This window comes from Microcebus murinus, chromosome 25 (genome assembly GCF_040939455.1).
Source record: "Microcebus murinus isolate Inina chromosome 25, M.murinus_Inina_mat1.0, whole genome shotgun sequence".
Classification (NCBI taxonomy): domain Eukaryota; kingdom Metazoa; phylum Chordata; class Mammalia; order Primates; family Cheirogaleidae; genus Microcebus; species Microcebus murinus.
In genome coordinates this window covers 13,834,085-13,861,141 of record NC_134128.1, presented here as the reverse complement: position 1 = coordinate 13,861,141, position 27,057 = coordinate 13,834,085, and the positions used below count along the sequence as shown (strand labels likewise).

The following is a 27,057-nucleotide window of genomic DNA, read 5'->3' as shown; positions in this document are numbered from 1 at the left end:
GCCGAGGCGGGCGGATTGCTCAAGGTCAGGAGTTCAAAACCAGCCTGAGCAAGAGCGAGACCCCGTCTCTACTATAAATAGAAATTAATTGGCCAACAGATATATATAAAAAATTAGCCGGGCATGGTGGCGCATGCCTGTAGTCCCAGCTACCCGGGAGGCTGAGGCAGAAGGATCGCTCGAGCCCAGGAGTTTGAGGTTGCTGTGAGCTAGGCTGACGCCACGGCACTCACTCTAGCCTGGGCAACAAAAGCGAGACTCTGTCTCAAAAAAAAAAAAAAAATACAGCTTTCTCTCATTCCAGACCTATTGAATCCCTGAAGAAACTAGGGCTAAAGGATTTGATTTTTGTTTTAAGTTCTACAGCTGATTGTGTTCATCAGCCTGGTTTGCAAACCCTGAGTGCTCTGCAAATAGTAGATGCCCAGTGGGTTGACTGATTTAATAAAAAGACATTTGATTTTCTTTTCCCTAAGGTTTTCCCTCTATGAACATTTTATTGATACCTTTGTGCACAAGGCTGTGACAGATTTCAGGGAACACATACAGGCTAAGTCAACTTTAACCAAAATGCTGAGTAAACTACATTGAGTGTCAAGAACTAAAAGTCAACAAAATTCACTTTGCTGATTTTTAAGCAAGTTCATGTTATATCAGACAGTAAGCCCAGTCCCCTTAAAATGAAAATAATCTTTACTTGGAGAATAAAATTCTCATAAATACATAAAATTTCCATAAAGTAAAATGTGAAAGCATGGAATTGGGGACAAAACGAATTTTCCTGCCTTCTAGAGTGCTATGTATGGCAACTTTTACTGTTCTACTAAATCTGGTGTTATAATAACCTACTTCTTTCCCAGAGATGAAGGATGTGGTTGAATACCACATTTGTTTAAAAGCCACTAAAATAACAGACCGTAGATACTGTCACCTAGCTCCCACTTAACCCATGAGGAGACAGGCCAGACAAGCAGTATGCCAGTACACAGACCAAATCTTGTTCTTAAAGTCCAGTGTTCTATTATGGTTTGAAATTGGTCCTGCCCTTCAAAGGGCTTAATGGTGACCGAAATGTCTAGCTACTGTATTTGCAGTCACCCTAGTCTCTAGGATGTGGCTTAAGCCATGGATTATATGTATATTCTAGCTCCTCCACTGGTATGCCCAAGTTATTTCTAACTGAGACATTGACTATACCAGGGTCATGGTACGTTTCAACTGTACAATCCTTCCTCCATCAAAACATTTTCAATCATCTCATGAATACTGGAAAAACAAAGTCTCTGTACTCTTAGAAATTTACTGTAACATTATGTACTTTTTGTTATGAACACATAGAATTTTAACTTTATGAAAATAGGCATATAATACTGAGAAAATTTTCTTAATATAGAAGTCTCAAAATCCTTGCAAGTTTACACAAACTGATACGTAATTCATAGATACTTTCTACCATCATGCATTGTTTATAAAAATCATACTGAAAAAGCAATTTAATATGTACAAAGCACCTTAATTTTTATAGTATAAACAAGATGTGACATAGGGATGTTGATCACATTATTTATACAACTGAAAGTTCTAAATAACCTAAATGTATGACAAAGACTACATCTACCATTATATGGTTGTCATGAAAAACATGCAACCATTGACATTTTTGAATAAGAAAAATTTTCCAGTGAAATGTTTAAAGTGAAAAAATATACATATACACATGTATATGTGTGTGTGTATATATTAATGATCTAAGCTGCTTTTCGGCCTGTATGCACCTATATAGTCTTACAGTTGTTATGTTTAAGAAATACTTTTGCCCTCGCCTTGTGCCAAGTGTCCTTCCTGTCTCCCACCACCCTGGGCCCTACCCTAAGGACTCCAGTTCACCTCTCCCCAATCCAACCCAAAGAGCTTTGCACTGCAGAACTTTAGGACATTGCTCTAGCACTACAGTTACTGTTCTTGTTGATTGGTGCCTATATAATGTTGCTTTTTAAACATTTTCAATATCACTCCTTCAAGTTTTGTGAATATTTATATAAATGAATAGAAAAAAAGGAAATACATTAAAATGCTAATCAAAATAATTTAGACTTGTGTGGTTCTACATAACTTTCTATTTTCTCAGTTATCTACCGTGAGTATATAACTATTGTAAGAGGAACAAAAACGAGACTAAGAAGAACTTGTGGATTTGCCCCACAGATGCTGAGACAACAACACACATCTTAAAGCAGCTGATTTAACACTAGTACCTTAGCACTGACTTGGATCAACAGACCATTGTAAGAACTAAAGAACCTGAAAGACTGGTCAACAGGTTGTAGAGATCACCAGAGATTCCAAAGCATGCTCACAAGACTGAATACCAATTGTAAAGTCAATGACATACCTGGACTAAAATATTATGACGACACCTGTTGCTTACAAAATACATCTAAAGAGAGTAATATTACAGGGCTGTTTAAAGATCGATGCCTGTATAAATACAAGATATAAAAATTATTGCTAGAATACATGTATTATAGTAAGGAATAAAAAAGCCTTAGGAATCACAAAGGAAAAAAATCAAAGCTAAGAAAATAAAGTGGAAATGAGCATCAATTCAAAAAACAAACCCATGGCCTGATTCAAAAAGACGTTTCATCAAAAACAAGTGTGGACTAGGTCAATGCATATTAGGTACAAAAGTTTAAATATAAGACTTCTGCTTTCAGTAAGATGGAGTAACAGGAACTAGATTTAACCTCCCACCTGAAACAACTAAAAACCAAAGACTGATAAACACTGGCTCTCAAGAAATTAGATGCCAGGCAATGAAGGACAATAACGTGAGACTAGCCCTGTGACTTCCCAGCTCACTGCTTGGTGACAAATTCCAGTCAGGGAGGGGACGTCTCCAACTTGAGATGGAACTGGGAGTCTGAGGCGGTCAAGGTGGCTGGAGTTGACAGAGCAGAGGGCCGGAGAGGATGCTGAGGAGCTGCAGGGGGTGGTGGGTGGGCATAAATGTGAAGCCTTTGAGCAGCACGTGCTTGTGAGGAAACTACCAGGATCCCTGGAAACAGTGCCAGGAATGGTGTCTGTTCCCAGCAACCAGAGTGAAAACCTTATAATCTATGGGCATTAGTAAGAGAAACAAGGGCCTTGCCTCAGTAGTAGAGAAAGCCAACCGTAAGCTAGATGCTCCTCTGGTCCTGCCTAACAAAGATAAAAAGACACAAAAGGATCAAACTGTAAATTACTTAAAATTTTTTTAGCCCTATACCTGAGAATAATAAAGAGTATTTTTGGGAATCCCAAATTATGCAGGACCTAATGTACATCAACAGGTGAATGGAGCAGCAAGTTTTAGTATCTCCATGCAGTGGACAACTACTCATCAATAAAGAAGAATGAACTACTGGCACATGCAACCACATGAACAAATCTCCAGTGTGCTGAGTGAAATATGCCAGGCATATACAAAATTCTAGAAAATGCAAACTAATCCCTAGTGACAGAAGGCAGATCAGTGGTTGCCATGGCAGGAATGAAGACAGGGAGGAATTATAAAGTAGCATAAGGAAACTTGATGATGATGGATATTTTCAACATCTTAATTGGAGTCATGGTTTCTCAACTGTATGCATATGTAAAAATGTATCAAATCCTATACCTTAACCATGCATAATTTATAGTTTATCAATTATACCGCAAAAAAAACTAGATTTATAAAGATAACAAAATGTATTACAGGATAGAGTGAACATTTGAAATTAATGGAACTTTTCTAGAACCTTTTGAGTTCTACAAAGGTTTGCTTTCAGACACCAGCAATAGGTTTAGTGTATCAGTCCTGGACTTGGCACCTAAATGTTTTCAAATTATATTCTAAACAGAAATGCAGAAGCAGAGATGGGCTGAGATTCTAATCTAGGTCTCTCTCTCCTATCACTTACTTCCTGCTAGACCCTGAGGGCTTTCCTTAACTCTCTAAACTTCAGTTTCCTCATTGATAAAATTGGGATGGTACCCCCTCATAAATTTGTTTAGAGGTTTCGCTTTAACATGTGTAAAGGACCTGGCACAATACCTGCCATGTAGCAGGTATTCAATAAATAGTGTCATTATTATCATGTTTTGGCCACGTATTCACGGTATGGCATGGTGACTGGCTCTCCGCCAAAGGAATGGAAATTCAGAACCCTAACCACTAAAGCTGGCTGCTGTAAAGCTGCAGCGCTTTGCCCAGGATCTAAAGTTCTGATTTCTGCTTCAGAGCTTACCTCTGTCCTTCACTAAAAACCTAAAGTAGCAATAAGTGAAGGTAGAAAAGTAGAGAGAAAATCCATTTGCATAAACACTACCGATCAATCTGATGAGAAATGACTAGAAAAGTCTCTTATCTGCATTTACTAGTGTCCTAAGGAGGTGCTCAAACATAAAAATGTAGCCTCTCTCCTTATGGCCTATGTAAGTCTTAGGGCATATTCCAGAAAGCTGAGACCAACACACAATACTGCAGTTTTCACCACTTGTTTTAAACCTGTGAAGGACAGCCAACTCCCGGTTTTACAGGCTGGGGACAGGAAAGCAAAGCACATCCCAAGACCATGGGACAAGTTTGAGCTACGTGGGTCCACTCTTTCTGCCCAAGGCCATTTCCACCAGACCACAGCACGCTGGAAAGCAATCCTTGCCGGAAGCCCAAACCCCTGAACCCAGGACCATTCTCACCTGAGTCTTGGTAGAGTGTTCTAGCTTTCTTCAGTTTTCCCAGTGGTTTGTACTTAGGCGTAGTACTTTGGGAAGATCGGCATAAAGGCTTTAAGCTGAAACAAATCAGAATATTTGATTTTTCCTTTTGGGAAAGCTGCTGGGAGCAAAGCATCACTAATAGGGGTTACAAAACCATGACCATAGCGGAAATCACACAACTATTTTGCACAACTAAAAAGCAATGTTTAATCATTAAAAATCACTTCAGTATACTAAGGGGATGACTATAAGCACTTGAATACAACCTGGTAGATGTCTCTCTAATTGTCAGGGTGGAGGGAAACACCTTCAGTAAACTAGACCAAAACTTCCATCTTTCCTTTTACAGTACTATAAAAGCAGGTCCCTATCCTAAAAACCTAGTAAGAAACACGGTGGTATCTTCTGGCATTCAGGGAATACAGCATAGCTCATTGTTTCCCCTTCCCAGTTTATTGGGATTTACTTCTGTCTTATAAGAATCTCACAGATTCAGTCTCTTTGTTCTAGACCCTTAGGCTGAAAGCTAAGACATGGTAGAGATAAAGTAGAAAAGGGCACAGAAATACCATTTGAAGGTGTCCTACACTCTTTTTCTGAGGGCCTCATTTTTAACTACCTCCTCCTTCCACATTCCTGGAAGCTGTTAGGATGCTCTATGAACACGACACACTTGAACAGGGCCATTAAGTTCCGAGCGTGAAACATGTACAGCCACAGCCATTGTACATCACTCCCCTGTTCTCAGGTCCACCGGGGTTTTGTGGATCATCCCCTTGTACAAACCCCAAGGACCTCTGCTCTTGTCACCGCCTCTCTCTGTAGTCATTTCAGCTATTCTTGGATAACTGTTCAAAGTGAGGTCATCCTTCTCCACCTGCCTACAAAAAAATCGCCTGATAGAAATGCGAGACGGGAGCATGCATTTTAATAAGCGCCCCAAGTGACGCCTGACCACATTCAAATTTATGTATGTTCAAGTTTAGCTCCCTAAGGCATACTGAAGCCTCAGCTATTTTAAGATTAAGCCTCTATACTTTGCTGCCTCCAGTTACCATAACTTTCCCTTCACCCTCGGGCTTTTTCAAAGAATGTTCTATCCTGAGTATTCTCCATTTCTTCACTTTTTACCCATTTCTCAAATAGCTGAAAAATGGCTTTTAACTCAAAAGTCTACTAAAATTTCGCTCACTGAGCTCACATGTATATATTGTCATCCCTATATTATTTGTCTTCTCAAGGGTCTTGACACTGATGCCCTCTACTGCCTTTCCCTGTTCTCGTCTGCTCTGGGCCACCCTGTCTCCATCTCTTCTCAGCACTGCCTCCCCCACCCCTCCCCTCAACGTGCTGCTCAGGGTTCTGGCCACAGCTTTGTGATCCCTCCTCACCCCCTCCTGGTGATTTCCTATGTCCTCATGGTTTCAGTTGTCACCTGCACTGCCAACTCGAAATCCGTGTCTCCCACCCAGAGCTCCTGAATCTTCTTTTCTGTCAACTTTTGCTAGCTTGGGTCCTATATGTCCTCATCAGGGTCTCTGTGGTAGATTCCCTGACACCAGGTCTGGTTCCTTCCTGCACGCCTGGCCTCCCCACGAGGCTGGAGCTCTGCTAGGGCAGGGTGAACCTTAGCCTGGCTCTCTACCATATAGCTGGCTCCAAAGAAATCTTTAATGAATGCATAAATGAAACTCCCAGAAGAGGTGAAAACATGGTAACACCGTAGTACAAGATATCCATTATACTGTTTCACCTCTCCTTTGACTTACATTTATCCATTCAATACATAACCTTTACCTGACTACCTATTTGGCACTGTGCTAAGTACATTTCATATATTATCTCCAAATCTCTAAGAAACTCATCAAGGAGGCAGAAATATTCTTGCTTTTCTGATGCGAAATGATTAGCTCAGAAAAGTGATCTGATTAAGATCACACTGCTAGTAAACAAGCTGAGATGCCATTCAGGACAAACTGACAACATCACCTCTACCTTCTGCCACGCTGCGGACTAAAGTAAACACTCGAGGAAAAATGGACATGAATATAAGTTGAGAAGTGTCACAGCGTTCTAGATGTGTAAACATTCAGGCATTGTCACCCATCGACAAACCACAAAGGGAGGCGCTGAATTCCACAAACAGTAACTACTCACATTTCTATCACTTTATCCACAGTCGTGCCTACTGGAATGACATTTGGATATGCGTTCACAGGACAGATGTAGCTCAAGAAATCTTTAATCTGGAAGAAGGAAGATAAAATGGATCAACTGTCTTATCTCTATGATGAAAAACTAGGGTGTGAGAGGAGACAAAGGGACGCCAAGTGTAAGAGAAGCAGAAATCTCGTGACTGTGGTTCTCAACAGCGGCTGCATGTAGGAGTCACCTGAGGGCCTCTTGGGAAAAACGAATTGCCGATGCTCAGGCCTCACTCCCAAAGAGCCTCTGAACCCTGAGAGAATGCAGGGCTAGGAATCAGGACATTGGAATGTCTCCAGGTAACTCTGCTCCACAGCAAGAGCTGAGAATCACTGATGAAATGAGGTTCAAACATTATTTTTTTTTTCTTTCAGACAGAATCTCACTCTGTTGCCCGGGCTAGAGTACCTCGGCGTCAGCCTAGCTCACAGCAACTTCAAACTTCTCGCTCAAGCAATCCTTCTGCTTCAGCCTCCTGAGTAGCTGGGACTACAGGCATGTGCCACCATGCCCAGCTAATTTTTTCTATATATTTTTAGTTGGCCAATTCATTTCTTTCTATTTTTAGTAGAGACGGGGTCTCGCTCTTGCTCAGGCTGGTTTTGAACTCCTGACCTTGAGCAATCCTCCTGCCTCTGCCTTCTTGGGATTACAGGCGTGAGCCACTGCGCCCGGCCCTCTTTATTTTTTTAATATGATAGTTTCCTTGTCCAAGGTCAATAGCTCATATTTAACAAATCCCCTTTGAAGTAAGTTAGAATTTAGCTGAGAATTAACTGTAATACACACAAGAAAAAGTCTTAGAATTGCACTTCTTAGCCAGGTGCAGTGGGGCACATCTGTAATCTTAGCACTTTGGGAGGTTGAGGTGGGAGGATCACTTGAACCCCGGAGTTTGAGGCCAGCTTGGTTGATATAGTGAGACCATTTTTTCTCTTAAAAAACAAAAACAAAACAAAAAACTGCATTTTTTTCCTCCTGCAAATAATTAGCAATATCAAGAGAATTACATCTTCAAGTTTACTTAATTTGTTCTAACAGTTTGTTCTCATAGAGCAGAACACACTATGCACTGGTTACCAAATCCTAGGGAAGGAATCCAAACACGTCTACCTGTGGCATCTTGGTGTTGGAGTCACCAAGGAAAGCAATGGGACATCAAGCACTGGATGGAACAATGCTTTACTTACAAAGAACAGACAGAACAAGGTCAGCTCCAGGGGTCTGTCAGTCCCCCATAGCCAGCATGGGCAATCTGCCTACAGCACCCCTCTCCTCCCACGCCTCCTCCTCCCCCATAGTGTCTGCAATCAGGAAAGCAGGGGTGTGCCTGAGGGCCATTGACACACAGTCTTAAGCAAAACAAAGGAACACACGGTGAGTCCAAAAAACAGAGAAAGATGTTTCCACACAAGGCAGTCAGCAGGCTATCAGCTGGTTCAGCTACATGTGCTCTTTACCTCTTGGTAAGAATTGCTCCAGGCCAAGGGCCCTTCTTCTGTGGCCAGTGCAGGTGGGAAGACTGTGCACTTGGGACTGCCTTTCCCAACAATTAATTCTAAACAAGCACAATTACATGCAAAAATTTCACGAAATACCTTGACTTTCTGCAAAGTTCAGAATGCTACACGGAGGAACTGTCACTATTCCTCAAAGCATCTCTACAACCCAGATGACCTTTGCATTTGTTAGATAAATCTTGGCAAGTCATCTCCACATCTTAGATTATTCATCTGAAAGACTGAGATAACACACAAAGTGCTTAGCCCAGTCCCTAGCACATGGTGCAAGTCAATAAAATTATCCATTACAAAGTTGACAATGACAACGCAAAGATTTTTATTTCCTTCTGCAAATAGAAAGTCAAACTAGGGCATAAAATGCTTGCTACTGTCCAACTTTCCAAAGAAAAGACCAAATCAAAAGAGGCAAGAACCCAGAGATTACCATTAACTATATAAAAATAAGATGGCTGCTTTAGTTAAGATGGGGCAAAGCAGGAGGACCTGTTATCTTTCATAAGCAATTTCTTGTGTACCTTCGAATTAGGCATGCAAAGACAAACCATTATTTGCCTGCCCACTACTTATTTGGTTTGCACAATCAGTTAAAGTTGAGAAATAAATCTAAGACTCCTGAGGGGAATACAGATAAAGAGAGTTAGGTCAAGCCTATACTAGAAAAGATTCACTGCTTGTTCTCAGGGATGAAGTGGCCACAGGGAGGAGAGAGACACCCAGTAGAGGAACTCTCTCTCTCACATGCACAACTTGACTCCCTGGCATCAAATGCCTTTAAAACAACGCGTTAATACAGTCGATTTCTCTTTATCCACAGCAGTTATGTTCTATAAAGTCACCACGAATAACAGAATTAGCAAATACTGAACCATTGCTCCTAGGGGAAATACCGGGTAGAGTTCATGGGAGCCTCTGGTGAATATCATTTTCAGTCAGTCAATACATAACCTCATTTTATGTGTGTTTCTGTTTAAAGACACCTTATTTAATATATATTGTTGATTCAAGAACATTGAACTCATGGCCAGCAGGACTACGACTCATGCCTGAACAAAGCTTATCTAACATATCTTCTCCATAAGGCACATCCCAGCCTTCTTGAGATAGGAATGCTAGATAGAACTTCAGTACTAAGTTTGGGAACCATTTAAAATAGTGATATTGGGCCGGGTGTGGTGGTTCACGCCTGTAATCCTAGCACGCTGGGAGGCCCAGGCGGGAGGATCGCTCAAGGTCAGGAGTTCAAAACCACCCTGAGCAAGGGCGAGACCCCATCTCTACCAAAAATAGAAAGAAATTAATTGGCCAACTAAAAATATATAAAAAAAATTAGCCGGGCATGGTGGCACATGCCTGTAGTCCCAGCTACTCGGGAGGCTGAGGCAGGATTGCTTGAGCCCAGGAGTTTGAGGTTGCTGTGAGCTAGGCTGACGCCATGGCACTCTAGCCCGGGCAACAGAGTGAAACTCTATCTCAAAAAAAATAAAAATAAATAAAATAGTGATATCACCAACACAAAGCACAAAAATATGACAAACACGCCACTCAACAGACCCAGAAAGGACACTGTTGAGAGTACGAGAGCTGAAACGTGGCGGCAGAGCGCTGCCTTGCTTGATATAAGCTGGGAACGCGCATGTCCGGTGGCTCACATTTTTGACCACTCTCCCGTGTCCACAAATGATCACAAAAGCACCGCAAACATTGGTGTTGGTATTGGGTTTACAGAATAGTTTCAGGGAGCAGGAAACGCACAAATATGGAATCCGTGAATAATAAGGATCAGCTGTATTTTAAAAAAAGAAAGGAAATGAGACTTAAATAGAAAAAGAGATGCCTCTGAAAGTCAAGGGAACTGCAGTGACCCATGAAGGCTGCAGAACAGTCAGCAATAAGGTTTATGAGTACACGGATCCTCTTACCTCGCTATAGGAAGAGTGAAAAGAAAAACAAGCTCTGTATGAACTTTCTCCAGTCCTGGAGGAAAATGAACACATGAAATGAAAAGGTCACTTAGCAAAACTAAGCCAAGTTCTAAACTTTGACCCTTCCCATTTAGGCAATTTCAGTATGAGATCACCCTAAGTCAGGAACTTCTTGGAACAGGAGTGAATCTTTTTCAGAAACGGAAATTTGTTGCGTACACTCTGAACAGCCAGAGTTAAGGGAATGTTGCTAAGATACTGTGATCATCATGGTAACTCCTGCACTCTGCCAAGGGCTTCTGTTCTCTACGACGTCAGTTTATAACCTCTAGGCGAGCACTCAGGTACCCTCGGTCTGCAACCATCTTAGCCAACTAGAGTAACACTCAGGATAGAATGGCCACTGGTATCGCCATGGGTTGGAAGAAGCATATCCTCACATTAAATAAAGTTTAAGAAATTATTTCCCACACCTCTAACATATCCTCTTCTTGGGCTTAGCCTAGACTGCATTGACAGATTAAATCATACAATTGACCTCAAAACCAGGTTTCCCTCAGAAGACCTATGACATTGCGTTCTTACCTCACTATGACATCTGTTTTTCTGGTTCTTTCTCCAAACCACATGGTGGATGGCTTAATGCTGATTGTGCGGAGTGGAATCCTGTTTTTGGAAGTAATTCCACAAGGTAGTCTGTTCCACTGAAAATATTCTTCTGCCTAAGAAAGAGCAAAAACACAGAAAAACAGTTGTACATTTCTGACAAATCTTTTTATAGGGAGCGTCTCAAAAACAAAGGTAAATTAATTTTCAGACATGAAAAACAAAATGTAGACATGAGGAAACAATCAGATAATTCCAAATTGAGGAACATTCTACAAAACAACTGGCCTGAACTGTCCAGAACCATCAACATTAGGACAGAGAAGCAAAGGCTAGGGGATGTGACCTACATCAAGAGACCCTTCAGGCCTGACTGAATGCAATGCATGACCCTTAACTGAGTCCCCCATACCCCTCCTGCCTGCCCCACAAGCTATCAAGGACACTACTGAGACAACTGGGGAAATGTGACTATGGACTGTATACTAGCTACCAGTACTATGACAACACTAAATTTCCTGAGTGGAGGAATCATATGAGAATGTTCTTATTCCAAGAGATACATGCTGAAGGATTTGGGGTGAAGTGCCATGGAGTCTGCAACATGCTCTCAGATGGTTTGGGGTAGAGGAGTTGGTTACACATACATAGAAAAAGAGAAAGCGAGAGAGAACGTGGCAGTGTTAACAAACCTGCCACTCCAGGGAGTATGGCGTTCTTTATACTAACTAGCCTTACAACTTCACTGTTTTAAAAAATTTTTTTAAATAAAGTCAGAGGGAAAAAAATAATAAAAGTGTTTTCAAACAGCTCAAAAGTAATAGGATGACACTTCCAAAGACATTATTTTTACTTCTGGGTCCTTCAAAACCATTAGCACTCCATCCCAGTCTGGATTTCTTCAGAGTGCCTTGGTGCTGTTTCTCATGAAGAAAGAACTCCACAAGCTCCAGACCTCCCAGTACTTTTAAAGGCTGTGTGACCTAAAATATATTTTAAGCTGCTAGCAGCAGTGTCTCAGGAAAGCTATGACAGCAGTAGCAATTACAAATTAAGCTACTCTGTGGGATGTGAGAAAATTCACAACAAAAAGAAATTTGCCAATTACAAGATTTGTAATACAAGGGACCAAAGACTATAAGTCTAATAGAAAAAAGGACAAGATAATTTATATTTAATTTAATATGTACATTTTTAACCATCCAAGAGTCCACTGCATATGTGTGTAAGTGTATGTATGTGAATATATATTTATGTAAGTACACACACTTAAAAAAATTAAATAAATTTATGAATGCAAGATAGAATACGTAGCTTACCAATCATCAGAAGTAATTTCTTACCTTGCAGCTCTTACAGTGGCCTATAGAAGAACAGTCCGTGCTGTGGATAAGAATTCTTTTTTTGTTTAATATTATGCTTCATTATAAGGGCCAAGCAACTTTAGGCTTTTGGCTGATGGAGCCAACAGTACTACCACAATGGTGATTTAAAGGTATAAATGCAGTATTCACTAAAAAATTGCTCAGCATTTGCATGCTTAAGATATTTTAAAATTTAGGCCAGGCGCAGTAGCTCACACCTGTAATCCTAACACTCTGGGAGGCCGAGGTGGGTGGATCGTTTGAGCTCTGGAGTTCGAGACCACCCTGAGCAAGAGTGAGACCCCCGTCTCTACCAAAAATAGAAAGAAATTACTTGGACAGCTAAAAATATATAGAAAAAAAAAATTAGCTGGGCATGGTGGCACATGCCTGTAGTCCCAACTACTTGGGAGGCTGAGGCAGAAGGATTGCTTGAGCCCAGGAGTTTGAGGTTACTGTGAGTTAGGCTGACGCCACAGCACTCTAGCCCAGGCAACAGAGTGAGACTCTGTCTCAAAAAAAAAAGATATTTTAAACTTTAGAGGAAAATTAGATTCACTAATACCACTACATTTGAAGATCATTAATTTGTCATGACATTTTAAACTAAAAAACTGAATTTTTTTAATTGAAAAAAATGTCAAGGAAAATTTGAAATGGAAGTCTTATATCTGACATTTGAAAACAGAAGGGGGTTCTACGGTGGTATTAGAAAACAATCACAAGTGAGTTACAGAAACACTGGAAGCATACATTTGAAATAGAACCATCAATACATGTAACTTTCAAAGTGTGACGGAACGTTATATCTAGATATTTGTCTCAAATGAGTAGAAGACAAATAGTTTATACGTATGCCCATGTCACTTGTCTTAAAAATAAATTAGCAGTGTGGACCATGAATGTTTCAAATTATAAGCTATAATATATTACTACTTTCCTTACAAATGAATTTGCATTCTCAAATCTGTATGAATAGATTTCATCGGAAAACTGTAAGGATCTGTGTCTGTTCACTAATTATGGAGTATATGGTAATGGACTACAGTAATGTACAGCTGTGTGAACTTGCGCTAACGATTTAGGAGTATACCCTCAGTTTGTACATTTGTAAAGTGTGGAGCCTAAAAAATGGAATTTCTGAGGTTTCTTCCCAACCTGAAAATCTTTTTTACGGGTCACACAAACAATACGAGAAAAATCACTTGCATATGTACCTTTGGATGCCGGCACGCATGGATCTGGGTGCTGCGGTCCGTCGTGAGATGATGAAGGATGTCGGGCATGTTTCTAAACATGTCTAGCTTATCCACGTGAACCTGAGTAACATACATAAGCAAATTATTTGAAATGCATTTCCTATAAATACATTGTTAATATTCAGATCGAAACATCCAGTTAGTGAACTAACCCCCTCTTCTTTCTTGCAACCTAGTTTTTGGCTGTTTCAGTCCATGGTAGTATTCTGCCAGGACGTCAACAGGCACAAGTCCAACCAAGTCACCGGTGGCAGTAAAAAGTTAGACACGTGGCTTATGGATTTCATTTGATCCTAGCTAATACTGCCCTTTAGTCTTTCAAAACGAATTCAATTATTATTTATTGTGAGCCTACTGTATGTCATCACATGTGGTTCTAAATGCTGGGTATACAGCAGTGATCAAAGCAGACAAAAAACAATCAGGAACCACCTACCCTTAAAAATAAACACACAGCTGCTCCTCTGTTCCCAAAATGATAATGACCCTGACAGCAAGCAATATACACTGATACCTCCTAGTTCAAATTTATTTTCAATGCTGGTCCCAATCACTAAATTTATTTCATGACCCACAGTTTGGAAAAAAATACTTCCTCTATGGGGCATTTCACTTGAAGGCTCTTCTAAGCTATCTGGGCTCCTGTCAGTTTCCTCCCATGAGGATGCAAACAAAGATGACATCACCTTAGAGAAGCCACCAACCTCTGCTGCAAACACGGTTTCGATAGGTCACTTCCGTCTGTCACTGTTTTTGGTTATTTGGGGGCAGGGAGGGGAAGGAAAGAAGTTGTTGGGAGAATGGAAGGGAGAGAGAGAAAAGAACAGTCAGTCGGCATACCTGGACTCCAAATTCTTCACTAAGGTTGGTGAACAAATACTCGTAGCCGTAAGCTGCCTTGCAGTTCAGCCACACGACATGGCACGGACTCCGAGTGATCCAGCTGCGAACCAGCTCTAAGATTCCACTCAGACATTCCCCCTAGACAGGATTGTTGAGACATTTGTGAAGAGCCTCATTTACTCTTTCATTCCTGACACTCGCGGGTACTCATGTCAACAGGGACAAAGACGATCTGATCTGTCATCCTAAAAACCCTCCTGCTAGAATTACTGCCACATTCCTCCAGGCAGACTTACCCGACTTGGAATTTGATAAAATCTTGGATCGCAGAAAGTGGTATCTAAATATACACTCTGGATGTCTTTTACTCTGAAAGAAGAAAAAAACTGCTGATAGCCATCAAGTGGGACATGAATTATGCATAAGATTTAAACTCTCAGTTATTTTACAGGGTGTTCCATTGCCTTTGGAATGTTTTTGTTCAATCAACTTTGCTGAGAAATTATTTCCATACAATAAAAATACACAGATTTTCCATAAACGATTCAGTGAATTTTGACAAATTCATGTAACTACTGCCCTAATTCAGTAGAGAACACTCCAATACCCGATGTCATAGAGAAAAACTGGCTCTACTATTACAAATAGTATAATCAAGTTTGACATCTAACAAAAACAAAGGCTTGCGTTTGTTGGGACAAGTGCAATAAAACTTTTTAAACCATGCGGTCTCACATTCAAGAGCTGTATAACGCCCAGTACCTGCCCCCAGAGTGCAGAAGCTCCATTCTGGCAGCTTCTCCTTTCGCCAATCTGAAGTCTCCTGTGTACAAGACAGTTCCATTATTGCCCTGAAATAAAAACCTGAAAAGGAAATACATCTCGGTGACTTCTAAGTCTCATACAAAATCTTAATAAAGCAGGCCGGGCGCGGTGGCTCACGCCTGTAATCCTAGCACTCTGGGAGGCCGAGGCGGGCGGATTGCTCGAGGTTGGGAGTTCGAAACCATCCTGAGCGAGACCCCGTCTCTACTAAAAATAGAAATTAATTGACCAACTAAAAATATATATATACAAAAAACTAGCCGGGCATGGTGGCACATGCCTGTAGTCCCAGCTACTTGGGAGGCTGAGGCAGGAGGATCGTTTGAGCCCAGGAGTTTGAGGTTGCTGTGAGCTAGGCTGACGCCATGGCACTCACTCTAGCCTGGGCAACAAAAGTGAGACTCTGTCTCAAAAAAAAAAAATAAAAAATAAAACAAAATCTTAATAAAGCAAATGCATGCCAAATCCATAGCGAATGCTTCTTGCTGAACCTCCCTCTCATGATACAGTGTTAATGGAATGACTATAGCTATAAAACCACACCAGGCACTTCACCGTCGCCTCTTTTCTTACGTAGAAAGAAATAACAGAATGTTAGCACTCTCAATTATATATTGAGACCATTCCTATTCATGGAGAGAAAAATCCATGTGACAAGGGAATGCAAAGTCAGTGGAGGAATAGTAATTGAAGATTTCCATGGTTAGAAAGCCATGTTTCAAATTTGATCTTCACCTCCATCCCCCAAGTTCAATTTGGAAAGAAAGGTTAAAGAAATGGCCAGAAAAATAATCAAATCTCCCTATCCATATTAATTTTTAGACCTAAAAATTTATTTCTACAAATACAACACATATCACATTATAATAAAATGGCAAAATAGATGAGCCCCCTTACATAACTGATCCTGGGCAGTGACCAGCTGGTAAGAGAGTCACAACAATCTCTTCCTTCTATAAAGAAAATAAAGAAAAAAACAATAATAGAAGTTATTATTAGGATCCAGCTAAATAAAACCCTCCTTGATAGAACATATTCAAGTACCTCTCAACAAGGTGACTTTTCTCCCCCAATTTCCTCGCTCTCCAAATCCTGGAAACAACTAGAATCCTCATCCACTCAATAAATGATTAAACATAGAGTTCCCAAAGGACTGAGCTATTCCACTGCTAGTTATAGAACCAAGAGAAACGAAAACTTTATGTCTACACAAAAATTTGTACATGAATGTTCATGGTAGGATTATTCTTATGAGCTAAAAAGTGGAAACATCCCAATGTCTATTAACTGATGAACAAATATAAATAAAATGTGGTCTGATATTCCATACACGGAATGTGATTTGGCCATGAAAAGATGTGACATACTGACACATGCTACAACATGGATGACCCTTGAAAACATCATGTTTCGTGAAAGGAGCTGGACACATTGTGTAATTCCATAGATACGAAACATGAATAGGCAAATCCATAGAGACAGAGAGTAGAATATAGTAGCAGTTGCCAAGGCTGGGAGGGGTGAGGGAATGGAGAGTGATTGCAATAGGTACAGGGTCTCTCCTTTGGAGTGATGAAAATATTCCAAAATACACAATTCTGTGACTCACTTACATCTCAATGAAGCTATTTAAAAAAAAACAAGACTGGATGTAGCCTGGTCCTCACACACACTGCACATTGTACTGTCCCTCGAGGGCAGGGCCTGCAGGGCACCAGCGCCTCTCCGGCCAGCGGCACTTGGGGAGCCAGCTTGCTACTCAGTGACGTGACTCCTCACACCAGTCCAACCTTACTCATTGTGAAGGCTCCTCCCACCAGTGTGCTGGATAAACGATGCACAAAGGCCATGGCCCACAAGAAGGGGAATGAAGGATCAGGGTGAGGCAGCAAGACTGCCCCAAAGCCTGCCCACTGTTGGCTGTCCTGCCTGGGCAAAGCCTCTCACCATATATCCGTCCGTGACAAGGCCTCGAATCAATTACGGTATTCCCTGGAAAACCAGTCGTCCAGAGGCATCTAGAAAAATGTCTAGGCCATCTTTTCCTACCCCCTCTCCCCTCTGTTTTAACCCACCCTAAACTGACCCTGCAGTCTTCCCTTAGGATGCTAATTTGCAGAGAGGAATACTACAATTTCAACTGTCTGATGTTTTCAAAGAAGAAATATCTGAAAAAGTCAGTTTCCGTTCTGATCACATTCACGCAACACAAGACACCCTCAGAGTTAAACATATCAAAGCAATGTGTTATAATCAGGCTACAGAATGAATATTAACTGGCTAAAACAGGAAAATTTTTAGCCCTGCATATAATTTCAGGATGAAAAACAAAAAAGCAGGTCCGTAGTTCTACCTCCTATTAAAACAGCACATTCACAAAAGTACTACTTCTAAATTTAAGGATGAAAAATAAATTTTACCCACTTGGGCAGTGACTTTTTTTTTAATTAATGATTCAGAAAAAAATTACAATATACATACATTTTCTGCAAATATGTTAACCACCATTTTATATCCTGAACATTATAATAAACGTAATAAATATGACTATGATACCATGTAGTAATATCAGCAACTAGAGCTCCCATAATTAGCATGTAATACTAAAAAGGAACAATTTTGACCAAAAAAAAAAAAAAATTAAGCTATGTCCAATCCTTTCAATGTAGGAAATAAATAAGTCACTATTATGGACTGAATGTTTGTGTTCCCCCCCAAAATTCATAAATTGAAATATTAATCCTTGAGGTGATGGTGTTAGGAGCCGGGGTCTTTGGGAGGCGATTACTTCTCGAAGGTAGAGCCCTCATGAATGGGATTAGTGGCCTTATAAAACAGGACCAAGGGAGCATGTTTGTCCCTTCCATCATGTGAGGACGCAGGAAAAAGAACCAGGAAGCAGGCCCTCACTAGATACCAATCTGCCAGAGCCTTGATCTCGAACTTTCAGCCTCTAGAACTGAGAGCTAAATGTCTGTTGTTTAAGACACCCAGTCTACATTATTTTTGTGATAGTAGTCCAAGTGGACTAAAACAATCACAAATGTTTTGGGAATTTTCCCCCCTACAAACCCATTCAATGACTAAATTTTTATGTATGGTTAAATGAACATTCAAAATCAAGAAAGACAAACAATCATTTTAGCACTAAATGTTTTTAAAAATCACATGGTATTTCAATGTAGTTACCTCGCCCGATGCTTCATCAACTAAAGATATCTGGGTAGGAGTTTCGATTTCAATTGATATCTATAAAAATAAAATATCATGTATATGTCAGTTTTTTCACAACTTTATATGCCTTTGCCATCTCAAACACAGAAACGAAATGAAGTTACAGAATCTCTCTGTATGACAATTTCTGATTTCACCATAATAAATATTTTAACAGTTTGGAAAAACAGTAAAACAAAAATACCTTTCCTGAAACAGATTTTGTAAAATGAATTAAAAGCCTTATAAATGTATATAGTTCTTTGACATAATTCTATTTCCATGAATTCAATGCTCCTCCATCCCCCTATCCCTGCCACTCACACTCTCTTCTCCGTTTGCATTTGAGTCTTTGTAAAAACATGGGATCATGTGTACTGTGTGTTTAGGTTTTGTGCCATAGAACACAGGCTGGATCAGCCCACGATATGTACAGCTCATTCTCCAACTGCTGCAGTATATGTGCCCATTTCACTAGAACAGTGACCAGCACAAATGAGGCATTCAAGAAGTATCTGATGAATGGATGAATGTGGTTCTTCATCTTTTTAGTTCACTAATATCATAAAACTTATAGTAACTAAGGTTTGGGTGTTACAATATCCTTATATTTCTGGAATACAACATCTGATTCATGGTGCACTATTTATTACTGTTAAGTTTGGTTAGTTACTATCTTCATTAGGATTGTCACATATTTAATGTATGAAATTGCTCTCTTACCCTGTATGTTATCTGTTTTGCTAGCAAGGTTTAGCCACGTATCTTTTTATTATTGCCTTAAACAACTCATCTAATGTAGGGATTATTTGTTCTTTGAACATTTGGTAAAATGCACCCATAAAACCATCTGGGCATCGGGCTTTTTTTTTTTTTTTTTTTTTTTTTTTTTTTGATGAAGCTATCCTTAATAATTGTTTGTATTTCTTTGATGGTTACTACTCCATTTGGGGCTTTTGACTGTTTAGTTTATCTCCCCCCCCCCCATTTCAACCTGTATTGATCCTTTTGTTTTTATCTATGTCTCTTGTAGACTAATACTAGCAGATCTTTCTTTCTTATTTAGAGACAGGGTCTTGTTCTGTTGCCTGGACTACAGAGCAGTGGCCTCATCATAGCTCACTGCAGCTTTGAACTCCTGGCTCAAGCGATCCTCCTGCCTCAGCCTCCCAAGTAGCTGGGACTACAGGCATGTGCTACTACACCCAGCTGATTTTATTTATTGTAGAGAGGTGGGGGTCTACGTTGCTCAGGCTGGTCTCAAACTCCTGGCCTCAAGTGATCTTCCCACCTTGGCCTCCCAAAGTGCAAGGATTATAGGCATGAGCCACCACACTCAACCTGGGTCTTTCTTATTTTTTTTTATGTAAACTGAGAATTTGTCTTTTGATCATGAGTTGAATTAAATTCATTCAGGTTTATAGTAATTACTGTTATAATAGGACTTTTTCAGCCTTCTTTCTATTTTCTATGTACCACACTTTTGTTTTTCTCACCTTTACCACGTTATATTGGATAGATCCATTTTATGCTGCCAGATTAAAAGTTATCCATTCTATTGTATTCTTCTGGTTGCTACTCCTTCCTTATGATAGCCCATAAATTATGTTTATTTTTCCTACTCTGTCCCATGATCTAATTAAAATGATCTAGCAATTATGTTAATGATCATTTCATACTCTAAAATATTGAAATGCATCTTAGCTAGAGAGTCAATGAGATTACATACACAAAACTAAAGACTTAGATCAAACTCTTGAGGAACAAAAAACCAAATTGACAACAACAAAATGTTGACCTCTTCTAAACTGCTGAATTACAAAGGACTAAATATCAACATTCTAATTAACGTGGGTAACTACAGCATGTGAGGAATTGGGTTTTGAGTAATTCCAATGTTTTTTGCAATCTACCTCTAAAAATATTTCCCACTTAAAAAAAAGATTAATGTTATTCAAAAAATAAAACTTACAATTCGTTTCTCCCAAAATTTGTATTTCGGGCTAGTTAACAGTAACTCCTTAGTAACAGGTGAGCAGTATAAACAAACCTTCAAGCTGAAAGGAAAAGACAAGGGTGATTTCAGTATAATCCAAAATAAGCCATCTTGGTGACTAGGAAATATATTTCATCATACATCAGTTTTCTCTAATAAATCAGAAACTTCGCTGGCACAGAAAGTGTTAGTGTAGTTCCTAACATACCTAAGCCCACTATTTCGGTCCCATCAAAAGAATAAAGGGGGCCGGGCGGGGTGGCTCACGCCTGTAATCCTAGCTCTTGGGAGGCCGAGGCGGGCGGATTGCTCAAGGTCAGGAGTTCAAAACCAGCCTGAGCAAGAGCGAGACCCCGTCTCTACTATAAATAGAAATTAATTGGCCAACTGATATATATATAAAAAAAAATTAGCCGGGCATGGTGGCTCATGCCTGTAGTCCCAGCTACTCGGGAGGCTGAGGCAGAAGGATCGCTCGAGCCCAGGAGTTTGAGGTTGCTGTGAGCTAGGCTGACGCCACGGCACTCACTCTAGCCTGGGCAACAAAGTGAGACTCTGTCTCAAAAAAAAAAAAAAAAAAAGAATAAAGGAGGGGGACATACTATGTCCTCTGACCTCCTCAAAAAGTTGTCCCTCTTAGCCAGGCGTCGTGGCCTATACCTGTAGTAGTCCCAGCTATTTGGGAGGGAGGCTGAGGCAGGAGGATCCCTTGAGCCCAGGAGTTGGAGGTTGCTGTGAGCTAGGCTGATGCCACAGCACTCTAGCCCAGGCAACAGAGTGAGACTCTGTCTCAAAAAAAAAAAAAAAAAAAGTTGTCCCTCACCATTGTTATGGGAAAAACACCTGCTTATACCTGATCGGGCATGTATATCTGGAAAGATGCCACCAAACATTAACCTACATTTGGAGAATGACAAACAGGGGCTGGGAGCAGAGACTTCTGCTTTTTACTTCACATGAATCAATTCTATCTACTTTTTTTAAAAAAAAAAAAAACAGAATTTCATAATAAACTTTAAAAATTTGACAGTACAGAGGTTAGGAATACTGTCAGTGGTAGACTGTATTTTCCAAAGATGGCCATGCTACTATATATACCCCATCCACACACATTCTTCTTACAAAATGGGTATCAGAATTCCTCCACTGACCGGAGGGGTCTATGCTCCCTGCCCTTGAATCTGGGCAGTCTTTTGTAACTGCCTTAACCACAGAACGTGGTGGAAGTAATCGTATACCCTTCGAGGTCAGATCTCCAGGCAATATAACTTCCTGCTGCCTCTCTTGGGACATAGACTTTTTAATCCTGAGCCTCCATTTAACAGGTCTGGCTATCCTGAAAACACCATGCCACGGAGACTTTGCAGAAAGAGAGAGAGATGCCCAAGGAGTCCCAACTGTCTTATCCCTTAGCCATCTTCCCAGCCCAGGTATCAGACACTGAACAACTCTTCAGAGTACTTCAGCCCAGTCAGGCAGAAACCAGCCACCCCAATTCTATGCCGTCGGAATTCCAGACCCACAGAAACTAAGAGATGGCACCTGATTAGTGTTGGTTTAAGTCACTCGGCTTGGGGCGATTTGTAACGCAGCAATAGGTAACTGATACATAGGCTCTAAAGTCAGACAGACCTGGTTGAAATCCTGGTCCTGCCACCTACTGGCTGCATGACACTGGGCAACTAATTTAACCTCTCTGGTTCCTCAGTTTCCTCATCTGTAAAATAGAAATAATAATAGTATCTATTCAAAAGGTTGTCAAGAGGCTCTGATGGTAATGTCACGTCCAAGAGGACATGGATTTTCATCTGTGTGGCTCCTCCAGTACAAAGCCTGCCTCATCACAGGCACTTAAAAAAGCTGTTGAACTAGAAATGCATAGTGCCCAGAATATAGTAAGTGTTCAATAAATATTAGCTATCAGTATTAAGAACACAGACTATTGTTGCTGATTAGCTGAAAAGCCTTGACGTCCACTGGTTCAAAAGTCAAAAGGGCCCTTTCCAAATATATATCTTGAGATTTTAGAATTTAGATTTAGCCAATGGCTGCAGGAATCCAATAGTTCAGCTTCAAGAGAAAGAAAAAGTCTTAACTGATTTCTTTATAATGGGACAACCATTCTCATATACACACACTCTTATAGAGATGAAAATGAATGAGTTATTGCTATACTCAATAGCATAGATGAATTACACAAATATAAAAGTCTATTTGGTGTGATTCTATTTACACAAAGTTCAAATAACAGCCAAAGCTACCCCACGATAATACAAGTCAGAATAGAGGTTACCTTTGGGAGGAGACAGGGGGCCTGGGATATTAGCACTATTTTGGCTCTTGGTCTGGGGTGGGGGGGAGCTACACAGATGTGTTCACCTTGTAAAAAAGCTCATCAGGCTGTGCCCTTACGGGGGATGGACTTTTCTGGATAGACGTTATCACCTCTAAATTAAAATGTTTACTTAAACACACACACACACACACACACACACACACAGCAAAATAAATTACCTGCACTCCAACCTTCTTTTCAAGGTAGGGGCTCTTAATCCTTTCATGTGATCTAAAAACAAAAGAACTGAAAGTGATAAAACATTCTTTTTTCAGAGGAGTCCTCAGCCCAACAAAACTTGGTTGTCCCCTTTGTAAGCTTCCTTTTAAGAGAAAACACATGAGGTTCACTTTTGCAAGAGAAATACTCCACATGGGCTATTGACTCTTTTTCCTGTAAGTGAAGAATCCTTCTGAGAACAGGACAAGTTGCTCATCCCTGAGCCATCAAAAACAATTTAAAAGGAGAGTGATTCTCCTGCAATATGGGGCAGAGTTTAAGTCACCCTGAGAAGCCACAGAAGAATGAGAATGGCTTCCAATCCTTCCCTTTACCCTCTCCTTTTTCATTTCGATCCAGCCATCCTTCGGGCCTCGCTCTATGTGCCCCATTCACTTCCTGCCACTGAAGTTAGTCCATCTAGAAATTCAAGCTCGCTTCCATGCAATCTTCTGGGAAATTCTTCAGGCTTAGGCCAGAGTAAGAAGTGGTTCATCATCTCCTTGGCCTACTGTGACTGCTGGATTGAACGGTGGGATGTTACTATCCACGCAGACTTGCTCCATAGCCCTCCAAATTAACAGACATAGGAAGGCGACCCCAGAAAGGTAACAATTAAACCAAACAGTATGCTAAATATATAGTGTGTTCTAATACTTTCCGAATGTTTAGCATGTAAAGGCCTAGACAATAAGGACCAAACACTTCTAAACTATTTAACTAAATCAAACCAATTTAATTACCACCACACACACAAAGCACACTCTCCATTTGTATGTGGCGATGCTTAAACCCAGTGAAAAGAGGGCAGTCGCCACACCTCACCTGACAGCCGTTAACTGAATACATGCCTTCCCCCCACCCCCATCTAGGACAGGCCACCTGTGCCCCAGTGGGTGAATCAGGTCACACCTGGTCTGGTGTTTTAGGGTCTATGGGAACATCTCGGGGCAGGACTTCCCACAGTTGGGGTTTCCAAAGAGTTTCTGCCATGGCAAAAGGAGGCTAAATCAGGGTTCTGCACCGTGCCCCCAAATTAAGCAGGCAGCACCCTCTAGCCCAGGGGTCCTCAAATTTTATAAAAAGGGGGCCAGTTCACTGTCCCTCAGACCATTGGAGGACCGGACTATAGTTTAAAAAAAACTATGAACAAATTCCTATGCACACTGCACATATCTTATTTTGAAGTAAAACAACAAAGGGGCAAAAATACCCGCATGGGGCCCGCAGGTCATAGTTTGAGGACGCCTGCTCTAGCCTGACATCTCCCCAACCCCACCACCCCAGAGAACCTTCCTAACTGGTGCTCAAGAGAATCTGGGTGAGTTTACTTTGTGCTGCTGGAACTGCACTCAGGGTCTGCTATTCCAGGCCCATTTTCCTTTCCCTTGACCAGAATAAATCATCTTACGTTGCCCCCTCAAGGGCTCTTCCCCAATCCTGGGGTGCTATCTCAGGCCACAGGTCTCCTCTTACCCTCTGGACCTTACCGATGGTGCTTAATACAGACTACCCTGAGCCCAGTATCGAGTTCCAGATGGTCCACAAATGGGTATCAGGTAGATCCACAGCCCACTCTAAATTTTATCAAAATGTGATGTTAATGTGTTTATCTGCATTTCTTTCTAGCCAAAGAGGTCATAGAATTTGTCAGATATTCTGAATTAGTCTACTTGAACTGCCATAATATAATACCATAGACTGTGTGGCTGAAACAGTAGAAATTTATCACTCACAGTTCAGGAACCTGGGAAGTCCAAGATCAAGGTGTGGGCCAACTAGGTTTCTGGTGAGGACTCTTTTCCTGGCATATGGACAGCCACCTTCTCACTGTGTGCTCACAAAGCCTTTCCTCAGGGTGTGCGCATGAAAACAGTGAGGCTCCTCTCCCTTTTCTTATAAGGCTACTGATCCTATCAGAGTAGGACTCCACTCATGACCTCATTTAGCCTTAATTACCTCCTAAAAGCCCTAGCTCCAAATATAGTCACTTCGGGGCTTAGGGCTTCAATATACAAATTTTGGGGAGATACAACACAGTCTGCAACACAGTCAAAGAAGTTTGTGGCCCTAAAAGGTTAAAAAAAAAAAGCAACGTAGGAAACTTCCAAAAGCAGAAGCTGAGTTTTCACCCTTGATGAACTTACGTCTTGGTTGAGTAACAAGAGCCACGTGATTAGAGAATGGCAAAAGTTATAGCGGCTCAATAGTAAAGAGAGTCCATTTCTTGCTTAATGTTCAAACTGATGATTCCACAGATTCCTTCAGATGAATTATTTCTCCAAACTCGCTACTCCTAAACACGATGGGCAAGATTCTACATCATACTTTCATCATGGCTACCACGTTTGGAGTTCAGAAATTCCAGCGAGACTCAACACACAAAGTAAAAACAGGGGCACCCTTGTCCAGCAGGAGACTCTCAATGGAAAACAAAACTGAAAACGTTACTCTCAAAAATAAACAAAAAGAGCTTCAAGAGGTTCACAGTGCTATTTGGTAATTCGAGAGGAGGTTCAGATTTTCCTCACTGAAGAGAAATCATGGTGGCTTTGAGCTTCAAAAAAACAAAACCAGAAGCATTTCCCAGAAGCAGTATCTTCAACTGTTTACACCAAGTGGGACTGATTCCACACACAAGACCATTAGGTGGCCATCACACCAACCCTGGGAGGAAAGGCAGCGTTTTCATACGCATAATTTTCTTGACAATCCTCTGCACCAGTGCTTTAAACATTTGTGTATGGGTTTGTTACACTGACTCGCTCAGTTTTTTACTCGGAAAGTCCTACTAAAGCTACTTGCAAGGCCACAGCTGCAAGAGGCAGCTACTTTATCTCCCATCAGTGCCAACAGCTGTGCTAATTAGCACAGTGAACCTTTACCTTTCATTGGTAAGGTTAGGGATGTATTCCTCAGCATGATAGATGTTATAATTGGACAATGGCTATGAAAGTGGCAGCATTTACATTCTGGTAATTATCTGATCTCACCTGGAGCATCTAGCCTCGAACCTGTATCATTAAGACTGACTCTCTAACCCTAAATCCCCAAAGGAGTCCAGCTGGGAAATCGTATTCTGGTTGCCTAACGCCATCTACTAGATCAATGTCCTGGCGTCCAAGGCTAGAAAGAACGAACCTTTCGTACCTGACGTGGACAGACTATGCCAAGGAGAGGGAGCGAGCGCCTGCCCGAGCTCACAGGCGGGCTGTGCGACCCGACAGCGTGGTCTGAGCCTGCCCGCTTGCCAGCAAATGTTTGAGGGTGTGGCCGAAACTGATCTGAAACTTGTGTTATTTATATCTGGTAGCGTGGCCATGGGGGACAGCTAGCGAATCCCCGCCACCTCCTGACTGTCGGCCACTGGAAGAGCTACCGGGAGAACCCGCTAGCGGTGCCTGCCCGGGCTGGTCCGGGTCGGTGCGCAAGCGCCAGTCGCCACTGCGCCAGGTTGGACAGATCCCAAACTCTATAAACCCTTCCAGGGCTGAGGGGCCCGACTGGCACAACCCTCCCACAGCCGCACCCCCTGCCCCGGGGCCTGTCCCTCCCGTCCTCTCCCTCCAACCCCCTACGCCCCGGGAGTGGGCGGCACGCAGCGCTCACTCACCCTTGTGGCAGTGGGACAGGAAGTACGCGCGGGCCTTCAGGTTCTCCCTGTCAAAGCGGTCTATGGAAATGGTTGGATACTCGGCCATCTGCCCCTCGAAGGAACTCATAGCGCCGCGACCCCGGGCGCGCCGGACCGCAAGCAGGTTGCGAAGCCGGTCCTGCGCCGCCACTTCCGGGAATCTGCGCGCCGCCTCGCCATTGGCCGGCCGAGCGCAGCCACGTCCAGTCAGAGGAGGCCGGGGGCGGAGCCAGGCGCTTCTGGGCGGGCTCGGTCCGCGCGCGCCCTCGGGTTGAAATGCGGCGGCCGCGCCGCTCGGGTTCCCACCGGAAAGCGGCAATCCCAGCGCAGGTGTTGCTCTGGGGAAGAGCTGCTGGTGTCGGTGCAGTTAGAG

At 41.7% G+C, this 27,057-nt stretch overlaps 2 protein-coding genes across 7 annotated transcripts in view; one reads left to right on the top strand and one right to left on the bottom strand.

The window, feature by feature from the left end:
- SUV39H2 (SUV39H2 histone lysine methyltransferase) overlaps positions 1–7,330 on the top strand; it is a 32,208-nt gene extending 24,878 nt beyond the window's left edge. The window contains exon 9 of the transcript XR_012914879.1: positions 2,206–7,330. The gene's annotated coding sequence lies outside the window, so the exon portion shown is untranslated. The remainder of the gene's footprint in view (positions 1–2,205) is intronic.
- The window catches only part of DCLRE1C (DNA cross-link repair 1C), a 29,206-nt gene extending 2,360 nt beyond the window's left edge, over positions 1–26,846 (bottom strand). Inside the window, exons 1-14 of one of the 6 annotated variants that reach the window (XM_012737976.2) lie at positions 26,664–26,747; positions 23,011–23,062; positions 22,129–22,213; positions 20,473–20,557; positions 18,477–18,536; positions 16,185–16,240; positions 15,225–15,326; positions 14,759–14,831; positions 14,460–14,600; positions 13,578–13,679; positions 10,976–11,112; positions 10,388–10,442; positions 6,898–6,986; positions 4,720–4,814 (exon numbers count right to left, since the gene is read on the bottom strand). In XM_012737976.2, coding sequence (XP_012593430.2) covers positions 4,720–4,814; positions 6,898–6,986; positions 10,388–10,442; positions 10,976–11,112; positions 13,578–13,679; positions 14,460–14,600; positions 14,759–14,831; positions 15,225–15,326; positions 16,185–16,240; positions 18,477–18,536; positions 20,473–20,557; positions 22,129–22,166 — 1,033 coding nt within the window. In that variant the 5' untranslated portion in view covers positions 22,167–22,213; positions 23,011–23,062; positions 26,664–26,747. Of the gene's footprint in view, positions 1–4,719; positions 4,815–6,897; positions 6,987–10,387; positions 10,443–10,975; positions 11,113–13,577; positions 13,680–14,459; positions 14,601–14,758; positions 14,832–15,224; positions 15,327–16,184; positions 16,241–18,476; positions 18,537–20,472; positions 21,043–22,128; positions 22,214–23,010; positions 23,063–26,663 lie in introns of those variants that run through there. The other 5 variants (XM_012737973.3, XM_075997534.1, XM_075997536.1 and 2 more) reach the window with 5 other exon arrangements.
- Positions 26,847–27,057: the final 211 nt, after the last annotated feature.